Here is a 12,121-nt window from a genome sequence, read left to right on the forward strand (position 1 = left end):
TTCACAAGGGGTTTGAGATCATGGTTAAGTTATGCAGACAATAAACAGGGCGAGTAAGTTCATGACATTTACGTTGAAAAATAATTTTACAAAAACATTTTTAAAAAAATTATTGTTAGAGGTTACTGAACATCTAAGCTACTTACATAATTTTTTAGAAATTTTTTTTATTCGGTTTTATGGCGTAGAAATCAAAAAACAAACAAGAAATAAATCGCACCAAAAGTGTCCCAATGATGTGATTATTTTTTAGTCGCCGTAAATTCCAAATAGAGCTAACCAAATTTTTATTTTTGGAAGTTACAGCTGACATGTGAAAGTATTTATGATGTAATTTTGAGGCCAAAGATATCATTAGTTTGTGTGATGTCATCTTGGAAAGCCTAAAATTTAAAACATTCGGACACTTTTGGCGCGTACTGTATATTTTTATTTCTTTTAGGTGTTATTTATCAAGAATTGTAATTGTAACACATGTCATCAGCAAAATTAAGTCTTGATTCGTTTTGCAGTTATAGCTTTAACAGCTGCTGTAACTTTTTCTTAATATATACTGGATATATAAAAACTCTGGTGACTGGAATGCTATTTCTATATTCGGTTTACCTGTTCAAACGATAGACTGTAATATTAAACAATGAACTATACAACTCGAATTTTATGCGTGATTTTTGAAATTCTCTTTCTTATTTTTTACGTTGCGGTGAAAAAATACATACCGATTTTGAAAACTCTGTTTAGATTCATTTGCTATTGTTCTGGTTTGTCTGGTATTTCTTTTTGTGGTAGAATAGCGGGATCTGCTACATCTTCTTTGCTGCGCCAGGTGTGGCTTCATTCTTCTTTAACCTCCAACCGCGACTTAATTTGCCAATCAGTATTGCCACCTGCTTCTCGGCTTAAGCTTTTGAGTTATGCCGATGACTTGGAAGTCTTTCGCTCTGTTCTTGGAGAATAAGACATTTTGTTGAGTTTTGATTCGATGGTCGGCCGTTTAATGCCAACCTTAATCTTAAAAAGACTGTCGTGATATATTGGTCGGGTGTTCGGCCTGCTTGTGTGGTAAACATTACTGTTTCCGCCAATGACGAATAGCACGAACCTTTTTCTTCGCGGTCTGTTCGGTGTTTAGGCTATCTCGTTTATCATACATCCATCTAACTAGAGTCATTGTTTGGAAGGTATTTGGCTTAATCTACTTCGGCACTCAAAATTGCCTCTTTTAGGCTGGTAGCCAATTTTCTTAATCTTAGTCTACTCTGGCATCTTCTTGGAATGGCTCCTATATCGACTAGGTGACTTTACTCGATCAAATCAAATGTTTGTGACTACCTGTCACCTTTCTGACCTAGGACGGCCAAATCAGCTTTGATCTTAGATAGTAAGTTTGGTGGTGTTGCTCTTGTGGATGTCCATGATCAAAGCTTTAGTCTTTATCATGTCTGTATTCAACGGTTATAATTTGGTCCAAATCCAAACGACATTGTATCTCTCTGGATCCTTCGTTATTTCTGTTATACTCAATGCATTCCACCATCATACCGTGGTTCATGTTTCCGACCAAATGTAAGGCCTTGCTGAGACCTACTCCGGCTCTGGCTCCGGTTTGGGGTTTGCTGGCAAGATTACCACTTTGGAATTGTCTCCTACCTGGTGTTGTCGTTGGTACTTGGATGTTTAGCCACATTGTGTCGTTCCTGTTTTTTGTGGTGGTCATTGGTTAGTCTGCCACTTTGATTCTGTCTCGTATTCCAGTTCGGCATCTGGTATCAGATATTTACTCGTGGCTTTAAGAGGAAGGTAGTCTGGCCTGTAATCACGTGTCAATTAAGCCCAAAGTGCGTGGGACTATTTGGGCTTTGTTCCCGTTCTAAGGTTCGCTTGCTACAGATTTTCTTCCGAATGGCATGGTACCTCGGGCTGAACAGGATCTTGTAACGTTCAGTTGGTTGCCTGAACTTTCCAAATGGTGTGTGAAAAATAGTGGAGGAACTTAAGCACTGTCACTGGTATCATCTTTCCTGAACGTTGTAAAAATTGGCATCCTGATCGTACGAAGTTTTACTCCCCTCTTATTGTTCCAAGTTTGTCACAGTAACATGCTTATTTAGACCAGTTTTGTGGTCTTGCTTCTGGTCTTCTGATGTCAGAAGTAAAGCTTCCACTTCTGGTGGCTGTTAATACAATTGTATTGGATATCTTGTTAAACAGTACAGATGGTAAGTGATAAATTAGACTTGTGATACTTGTCCCATCTACCATGTTTTCTCATTTTAAGTGCTCACAATACTATAATATGGTAGTACGAGTTACGTAGAGAGTGTCGTGAGTTCAGACTCCGACATTCAAAATACTCTCATGGTTGACCCACCCGATTGATACAGATCTTTAGTTAACAAACTTTGCCTTATACTATACACTAGTTCATATATTCACTACATATATACTAAGTATCTTGGCAAAGTACTATTCCATTACTAAATCATAAATACCAAAATAATATAAATACTCTTCCAATGCATATTAATAAACGATTATCTTAAACTGAAATAATAATCTTAGTATTAAAGTACTCTAAACACTTTGTCTCTCTTTCTGATCTAACCTTCAAAGACCGACTACTCAAACTTATTTTATGGAGGAGTAGCTGCCCTATTCCTGCGCCCCAATCATATTAGGCCTTCACACCAATGACCGTCCGGACGATTTCGATTTCCTATTATAGATTCGCAATTTAGAAATAAATAAATCGTTCGACCAAAAAGTGCAGGACCTACTCTCGTCCATGTCCTCGATTTCGACCCGGTTCTCAAAAAGGAAAACTTATTTCACGAGAAATCATAAATGATTGTTTTTATTTTATTTAATTTGAATATGAACTTTCATCTCATCTTTGTTCCTTTCACTTTCACTTACACGTAACTAAATTCACCTGTAAACCATGTTCAACGACAATTGTTTTTCCCACGTACCCGGTGCGCAAAGTTTCAGAAGAGCCCAACCTGAAAAACAACAGCAACAGCAACAATTGTGACAACAACAACCTCAACAACCTCAAAAGAACCCAACCTGAAAAACAACAGCAACAGCAACAATTGTGACAACAACAACCTCAACAACCTCAACAACCTCAACAACAGCAAAAGCAACAGCCTCAACAGCAACAGCGTCAACAGTGTCAACAGCAACAACCTCAACAACAGCAACAACTACAGCCTCAATAACAACCTCAATAACAGCCTCGACAACATCCTCAAAAGCCTCAACCTCAACAACAGCCTCAACAACAGCCTCAACAACAGCCTCAACAACAGCCTCAACAACATCAACAACATAAAAAAAAAGTGCGGCAGCAGCAAGGCAATCAACACCCTCAATCCCAATGTAGCCGTCATGCTTTAGTTAAGGAAATAGAACAAATGGACTTTGGGTTTGACGGTTGTTATGATTCTGATCCAGAGCCGAGAGGTCGGTGAGGTTGAAGACGGAGAGGGCGAAGATGGGGAGAATCAAAATTCAGCAGCGACGACCACGAGAATATCCCTACTACAAGCGCTAATAATACCACCAACAGCGTCGGAACACGACATTGGGAAGAGTTTCATATTAAATTGCTTCTGAGCGTTATTCTAAAAGGAATGTTCGTAATAATATCAGAAGAGCCAGAAGGAACAACACCTTGAAGGGTAGTATCTGGTCGCAAACCGTAATAGATCTGAAAGAACATCCTCAGTTCAGGCAATGTAGTCGTCAATTTCAAAGCGAAATGAATAGCAACAAATGCTCATCCAAGTATCGAAAGTTGATAAATAAGTATAAGTCACTTGCTGATCGTCAATCGCGCGAAACTGGACGTGGGGCTAGTCGTAACTCTAATAATTTGGTTCATTTTGAATCACTTAAAGCAATATTGATTAGCGATGCCAGTTTCAATCCACCCGTCACCGGTAACTCTGGTTCAGCATCTACACATGGTAGCATTACCACTTCTCTTCCAGAAATGGATTTGTAGTCCGAGAAAACATTGGTTTAAGAGGAGAGGCTCGGTTTGAGGTAGTTTGAGAAACGATTGATTCACATACCAGCAGCAGTAGCCCTAACCGAACCCGCAACACCAACAACATCAACAACACCAACAGCACCGACAATATCGACAGCACCAACATTCCGAACAGCAGATATAATTGCGCTTACGCTGATTCCAATATTAATGCTGATAGACAAAGAACCCCAGCTCCATCAAATCATCGTTTATCAGAAACAGGTTCGACAAATATAAATGAACCAGTAGGTTATACGGATACATTGGCACACATTCGTGAGCTTCATGGCAGATGAGAGAAGAATTGTAGAATTCAACTATAGAACTTGTTGCGGCCCTTCTTGGATGGGACGAGAAAAGGGCCATGAAGAGGGCTAGAGCAGGGCAGGAGATGGAGATAATTTGTCGACAAGAACGAGACCGTCAAGAAGAGATGGAAATGCCGCGTCGACAAGATAGAGAAAGACGAGAGGATATGTTGTATCGTAGATCCCGGGATGATTCTTTGCTTGCCGAAGCCAAAAGAGCAAATAACATTTACGAATATAGATCAACTAAACAATAAACGTTCAATTATATTAATTTATTAAAGTTCATTGCGGACTTCCGTACGTCTTTCTTCTGCTTTTCCTTTCAGTTCTCGCGTAAGTGTACTCATCTCTCTTCCACTAAAATTACTTTCGGACAGCTGACTGATTGTGAACTTGGCACCATCATTTTTATCGGATAATTGAAATGCATCCAACATTCCATCATTGCCGTGGAGCATTTCACCGCCATGAATACACAAATTGTGTAAAACGCATCATGTCATAATTGCTCTACAACACCTGTGTGGTGATCTGCTATATTGTTGCTACATTAAATAAATCCATATCTATGACATCAATACATTAAGAATGATTAAGGAATCAATTACCCAATATAGATAGTTAGTACTATCATATCACAAGGTTACAAGAACACAGTGACAAAGGCTTACTAAAGATATGGAAGTACAATGTGTCTAAGATGACAGTAATTCCAAGTGTAACATATTTACAAAATAAGCAGTTAAAGGTAACAGGATACACACTGGGAAAATGATAACAACTTCAAAGATACACTAAAGATAGTGGTACAGCAGATAGTCTTTTTTATATAAATACTTGCTCATTTTATTTCATAATAAAGACAATCTTATAAACAGTCTCAAATTACTTATATACTGCCTTATAATTTTTACTTACCTCAAAACACAATAACTTGTTTACATCTTTCAAGTACAAATGCTTGAAGAGAAATTTCCATTTCATCACCAGATCAGAGAAAGCATTGATAAGCAATTGTCTTGTTGTCGAATGTATTTTGTTGTATATTTTTTGACTAGCTGTGAGCCCGAGTGATGACTACCTGCCGCGAGAGGCGATAAAGGGAGTTAGTAGCTGAGGCAAGAGAGGATACGCTAAGGGGTTTCAGTTCTTCCCCGCCGGATTTACACATTTTTTTTACATATTCGGTGAAATAATTAAGAGCCAATGAAATGCATTTGACGTTTTACAAGAACTGAACCCCCAAATAAAAAAAAAATTCACATTTTTTCAAAGACCTTTATTTTTGAAAATCCGAGCCAATGAAGCTGTTCCTGAGTTTGTAACTTCATTATGAGTAATAATAACATTGAGTGCATTGTAATTATGACACATCAAAAGGTTAATTGAGTATGACACATCACAGCGCAATCGCAGTTATGACACATTACGAGTATTTTATATACACGTAAAATCAGGTATAAATAATAAGGGTCTACTGCCAATTTGCATCACGTCATATCTGTATTTACCACATAAATGTCTACCACCAGAAACCAAGCTTCCACCAGCAAGAAAGCTTCCACCAGCAAGAAACCTTCCACCGGAAAGAAAGCTTCCACCAGCAAGAAAGCTACCAGCAGCAGCCAAGATTCTACCAGCAGCAGCCAAGATTCCCCCAGCAACGAAGCTACCGGTAAATCCAGTGTATCATGGTACGGTGATCAGCATCTTACCAAAAACAAGTTAAACCCTGACGGATTGACATCAATTGATATCTTGATGGGATGGATCACAAGAGATGGAAACTTCAGTAAATGGAGAGGCAAAAAGAACGACGGAATGACAACCGCTACCAACAAAACAATACTCTGTAGTAATATTTTTCTAGAATTTGAAGCTTTGGGTGTCACTTTTCGTTATCGAAACGCAATTCGAGCAAAGATCGACAGAATTATTGTAGCTTATCGAAAGGCTGAAACATGGAGGAACCAAACTGGCCAAGGTATCCTTGACAGTGCTACTGATGATAATCGTGAAGAAAAGGAGATTTCTGTTTTAGGTAAACCATATAAACATGCATAATATCCCTGAACTTATTTGAACAAAAAAAAAAACAATTAGACACTTGCATTAAGAAGTGTAAGGAGTACAATGAGATCGAGCCATTTTTCCGCGACTCGGCTAGCTCTGTGATTATTCCTTTTAACGAAGATGCGGATTATGAGAACGTTGAAGAAATAATGTTTGGCAACGATGACAGCGAGAGCGATGCTGAGTTTGTTCAGCACGACGAAGGACCAGTTGCTGATGTACAATCAGTTCCCACCGCCACTCCCATCACTCCCACCCTTCCCATCACTCCCACCACTCCCACCACTCCTACCTGTCCCACCGCTCCCACCAATTCTACCGCTCCCACCAATCCTACCACTACCGCCGATGCCACCACTCCCACTGCCCCTACCACCGGCGCCACTCCCATCACTGCTACCATTTCTACTAATAATGATGATGCTCCTTCTGTTGTCTCTCTTGTCCGATCAACATCGAGCAAAAAAAAAAAGATCGACAAGTCATGCCATTGTGGACGCTGTTCTGGAGTCAAGTGAGAGAGCAAATGAGTTGACAATCAAAAGAATGAGAATTCTTAAGCGCGAGGTCAACGATCGAATTGAGCAAGACCTGTTTGACAGGAAGTGGCGTCAAGAAATGGAAGAGAAGAAGAATGATGAGCGTGTTCGTCAAGAGGCAAAGGATGCTGCTGATCGAAAGCACCAAGCAAGGCAGGTGGCCATGGCCAATCTTGGGTTGCTCATAAGCAATAAGATGATTACGAAGGAAGAATACTTCGCGGAAATAAACAAGTTAAATAATCATCATTAATTTTTTTTTTTCAATAAATAATTTTTTTTCCATATGTTTGTTATTATTAAAATGATGAGCGTGAATCAGCTAACTTAAATGACATTTGATGACACATAATTAGTCGGGGCTACACAGAAGAAGGTACGAGTATAAATATTCAGCTTTTTTTTTTCGATAAATCCTATTGAATATTTCTTAAAAAAGATAAAATGCCAGCTGTTTCTGATCGTCAATTATTAATCAAAGACCTCCAAACAATGGTCGCCTTAGAAGCTGTACGTAAGAATAACAATGATGATGAAGATTGTGTCAATGTTGCGCCTGCTGCACTGGTTGCTTTATCAAGTGTTTTATCCAACCGATATTTGTCAACAAGAACCCAAGTTCCCAAGATCAATCTGTACTCCAAGATTAGTTTGTTGAGAAAGCTCGACACAGGAAGAGTACGACAAGAAATCCGAATGAGCCTCAATTCATTCAACGCGTTACATGATATGATCGGAGACCACCGTGTATATCGCAGTACTGGAAAAAAAGCTCAAACGCTTCCCAAAATTCAAATGATGGTTGCATTGGAGCGTCTGGGTGTCCACGGTAACGGTGGTTCCGTTGGAAAGATTGCAAGAAGCGTAGGAATTTCTGGTAAGTTTTACTAAAAAGAAGCTATGTGACATATCTGACCAATTATTCACAACAATAGAAAGCTCAGTCATAGCTTTCACAAGAGATTTATTATTGCTGTTATTGGTTGTCTTCAGAAGAAGTATCTTAGCTGGCCTGATGCAGCTGAACGAGTACAAATCAAGCACGAGATTGAAAAAAAGTACGGCTTTACTGGGTGTGTCGGTTTTGTTGACGGTTCCTTGTTTCCTTTGGAGTTTAGTCCTCGATGGAGTCGCCAGGATTTTTATTCTCGTAAATCCTTTTACGCTACTACTGGTGTGATTGTCTGCGACCACAACAGAAGAATACTGATGGCTCATACCGGGTATGCAGGTACTTCTCACGACTCCCGTGTTATGAGTGGAATTCCTATTACTCTCAAGCCGCAGGAAAAGCTGTCCAATGAAGAATACGTTCTGGCCGATTCTGCCTATGGTCAAACTAAACAGGTTATCCCTGTCATTAAGAGGAATAAAAACCGTGAGTTGAATAAAGACGAAAGGGACTTCAACTTTTACCATGCGAGGGCTCGTGTCAACATCGAAAACTGCATCGGAATGCTGAAAAGGCGGTTTCAGAGTCTGCGTGGCATGCGTTTGCCAATTGAAGGAAAAAAGGACGTCGCCAAAGCCTCAATGTGAATTCACACTTGTTGCATTTTGCACAACTTCCTACTCGCAATGAATGACAAGGTGGACAGAAGCTGGGTTTCGGAGAGAGTTGCTTCTTTTGTTGACGACGACAGTGACAGCGAAGATGAAGAAAATATCGTGCTTCGACAAGAACGTACTCGTGCTTTGTTGGAAGCACATACCCCAGAGGAAAAACGTCTCGTTTTGAAAAGAATTTTGAAAGAGTTTTACCAAGAATAAAAAAATGAAACCATGATTTTTCGTGTTTTTAAAACTCAATTATGTGTGAAAAAGTGTAAAAAAAAAGTGTGAAACGAAAAAAAAAACTTGACATGGTCAAGAGCTCCTACACTTTTTTTTTTGCACTTTTTTTTATGAAAAAATCTGGTGTTTTTGATTGGTTAATTTAAAAGTCAGAATGTGTAAAAAAAATGTGTAAATCCGGCCGGGAAGAACTGAAATCCCTTGCTGTATCTAAACCATATAACCAATTAATAGAGAATTAGAGAGATACTTAAGAATAATGTAAAGGTATGTACCTCCAACTATAATACTTCTCTCCAAGCAAGTGGTAGCTCCACGGAAGATTAGATCGTCGTAAAGAGGACTTCTTTTAAATACTCGTCCATCGTAAAGGCTGCGTAAACACATTATGATAATTAAGTAAGACGTACACACTCCATTTTCTAAACTTACCTGGTAAGCCTGTTAAAATATTGATGAATTGTTTCTGGTCATCGCAAACTGCCATAAGACTCATACCGATTCCAACTTTACGATCGGCAAACCGATCGCCGTCATTGGTTACTGAAGGCTTATGGATCGGAAAAGTTTTTCAACGATGGCACAAATGACTTTTTTTAATCTCCGGTGTCCCTTCTGGGTATCTTTTGCAAATCCATTCGCAATTGCTCTAGTTTTTGAACAGTCGCAGGCCAAGTAATCACTCTGTTCATTATATCAGTACTCATAGCGCCGGTGAACCTGTCCGTGAGATTGTTATAGCTACCGTGACTACAACCAAACTATTCCTTTGCCATTCGATATCCAAAATGAGTGCTGGAAAATCTCCACATAACAACAGCAACTTGCTCCCACACAATCCAATAAGTATCTCTCTCGGAAAGGTTTGCATACTGTTCAGTTTCACTAAGCTCGTTAACAAGCAATTCGAATGTACTTAAGGTAACCCGATAGTGTTCCTTAAACGTGCTTTCTCTTACTGCTCTACCACTGCTGTCGAGAAGAGGTTCGTCGATCAGACTAAGGTGAACGATAGTCCATCATTGTTTCTTTGCTCTACCATCGTTACTTCTCCTTCTGACTAAAGTAGCTTCCATATGTTCGATACCGCTGTTTTAAATACAGAATAAGACATCGTAGTTCATAATCTGAATGTTATTGATAACATTGTGTACAATTCGTTGCTGCAAAATTATTCTACATTTGTTCAAGTTCTCCTCGTCATTCTTTTTTTTGTTTAAGGTAAAGTCGTCTTTTTCTTGCTGGTCTCTGCTGCTGCAACATTTCGTAACTTTCGTCCTGTTCCTCATCTCGAAGGGAGCAAATGACTTTAGTAGTGTTTAAACGTGAAACAATGTGGCTGTGTTCGTTCATTGGATTGCTGGAGTAACTGGTGTTATAGATATTATTCATTTTGATATAATAAATTGAAAGAAAGATCAACTTAAAAGCAAAAGCCTGTAGGCATTTTAGAAAAATGCAAATGATTCGGGTACCTGACGTCAACCAAATAGTTTATTTGTAGTACGGATTACCAAAAATTGAAAAAATCATTTTTGGAACAAAAACCGTCCGGACGCCTAAAAACCGTCTGGACGGTCTTGGTGTGAAGGCCTATTCTAAAAAATTTGTGTTTAAATCTCTTCGCTATCACTCTGAATCTCTGTGATTAACAATTAAAAACTTTACTATCGTTACCTCGAACTCTGCGTCGAATTCTACCCTACTGGCTTCACTCCTCGGACAACTCTTGTCTGAAAGTCACCTCAACAACTCTGTAATCTCTCTTGTTTATGACCCCCAAGAAAACATCAATCATTAGCTCAACCAATACGATCTCAACTGTAAGCGCTTGGCTCTTACCAATGATCAAAAACGTATCCAAATCGGTAAACATTTGTCAGCCGAAATTTCTAATTGGGTCGCCCGTACACCTGCTGCTGCCACTTGAGGTTCCTCAAAACCGCTTTTGTTAATACCTGCGGTACACCCGCTGAAAAATACAAACGTCTACTTCGTCGTCGCCTAGAATCCTTTAAACAAGGGAATCTGTCTTCTCACCGTTTTGCTGTCATGTTTGAATCCATTGTGCTGGAATTCGACATAGATCACATATTAGATGGTCCTACTCTACGTATCATCTATCTTCGTGTTATGTCTCCAAAAATCCGCACAATAATCCTGTTCAACATCGCACGGAAACTGTTATGGGAAGCTATTTCCAAATCAGCCATTGCATTAGAAGAATCTGTGTCTGGATGACACCTTACTTGAGTTCGCTTTGTCGTATTTGTCGCCTAATTCCACGAATACAATTAACTCTTATCTAGTCACTCAATTATAATACATATAACCTATGTATTATAAGTACCATATTGCGAATACATTCCTATTGGTACGACACAGTACCAGCTCCCTCATATGTCAAACTGAGATCAGATTTCATAATCGTTCCTGGGTTGGTCGAGTAGCTGCCGAATCTTCTAGTTTCTCATAAATTTATTTTAGTAATCCAATCAAGGACCCTGTCATTGAATGGATACACCTAGGCTAAAAAAACTTACTTTAACAGAGTAAATGCGGACGAATGGGCGAATAGTCGTCTGGGGGTAAGCATTCGTTCAAATCTGAGCGGATAGTCGTCCGTGAGCGAGTATCCGTTCATTTTGGGTAAATAAACAATGGTACACAAAAAATAAAATTACTTCATTTACTCAAAAAGGGTAAATATTCGTCCAGGGGTAACTGTTCGTTCATTTTGAGTAAAATATAAAGGTTGCACAAAAATTTAAGCTTTTTTATTCGTTCCATTTACCTGCAGCAGACGAGTATTCGTCTATGGGCGAGTACTTACTCACATTGGGTAAATAAAAATTACTTTATTCGTTCCATTTACCTGCAGCAGACGAGCATTCGTCTATGGGCGAATACTTACTCACATTGAGTAAATAAAAATCACTTCATCCGTTCCACTTTCCTGCAGCAGACGAGCATTCGTCTATGGGCGGATACTTACCCAGATTGGGTGAATAAAAATTGAGATCCAAACCTTAAAATTGCTCATTCATTCCATTTACCTGAAGCAGACGAGTATCTGTCCTAATGTCCTGTTGTCAAGAAGCCGCGTATACAAAAACATTTATCTGCCTCCAGTCATCCCTCCGTCGTAACACCAACCTCTAAAAAGTACATATAAACGGAGTCTTTTTTTTTTCCTTTTCTTTTTCTTTTTCCTTTTTTTTTTTTTAATATCTATTTTTTATCTTTTTACCTCAATAAATCAGTTTTTTTTTTTAAAAAAAATTTACTTTTATTCGTTCTTGTTTCTCGTAACCATGTAACTGAATAAACGTCTGGGCTTACTTCTTTTGCAATTACACTCT

At 38.9% G+C, this 12,121-nt stretch overlaps 2 protein-coding genes across 2 annotated transcripts; both read left to right on the forward strand.

The window, feature by feature from the left end:
• Positions 1 to 3,419: 3,419 nt before the first annotated feature.
• Positions 3,420 to 4,607, forward strand: EV154DRAFT_486686 (uncharacterized protein; the record flags this gene model as incomplete). The annotated part of the gene is made up of 4 exons (XM_051598878.1): positions 3,420 to 3,472; positions 3,637 to 4,008; positions 4,089 to 4,291; positions 4,366 to 4,607. 4 exons carry the CDS (start codon positions 3,420 to 3,422, stop codon positions 4,605 to 4,607), a joined length of 870 nt encoding a protein of 289 aa, XP_051452223.1.
• A 1,264-nt stretch (positions 4,608 to 5,871) lies between these two features.
• Positions 5,872 to 7,218, forward strand: EV154DRAFT_577744 (uncharacterized protein; the record flags this gene model as incomplete). Its single annotated transcript, XM_051606538.1, has 3 exons — positions 5,872 to 6,394; positions 6,457 to 6,869; positions 6,937 to 7,218. The coding sequence occupies 3 exons, from the start codon at positions 5,872 to 5,874 to the stop codon at positions 7,216 to 7,218; spliced, it is 1,218 nt and encodes a 405-aa protein (XP_051452224.1).
• Positions 7,219 to 12,121: the final 4,903 nt, after the last annotated feature.

Source organism: Mucor mucedo, assembly GCF_025094135.1.
Source record: "Mucor mucedo strain NRRL 3635 chromosome Unknown EV154scaffold_153, whole genome shotgun sequence".
Classification (NCBI taxonomy): Eukaryota; Fungi; Mucoromycota; class Mucoromycetes; order Mucorales; family Mucoraceae; genus Mucor; species Mucor mucedo.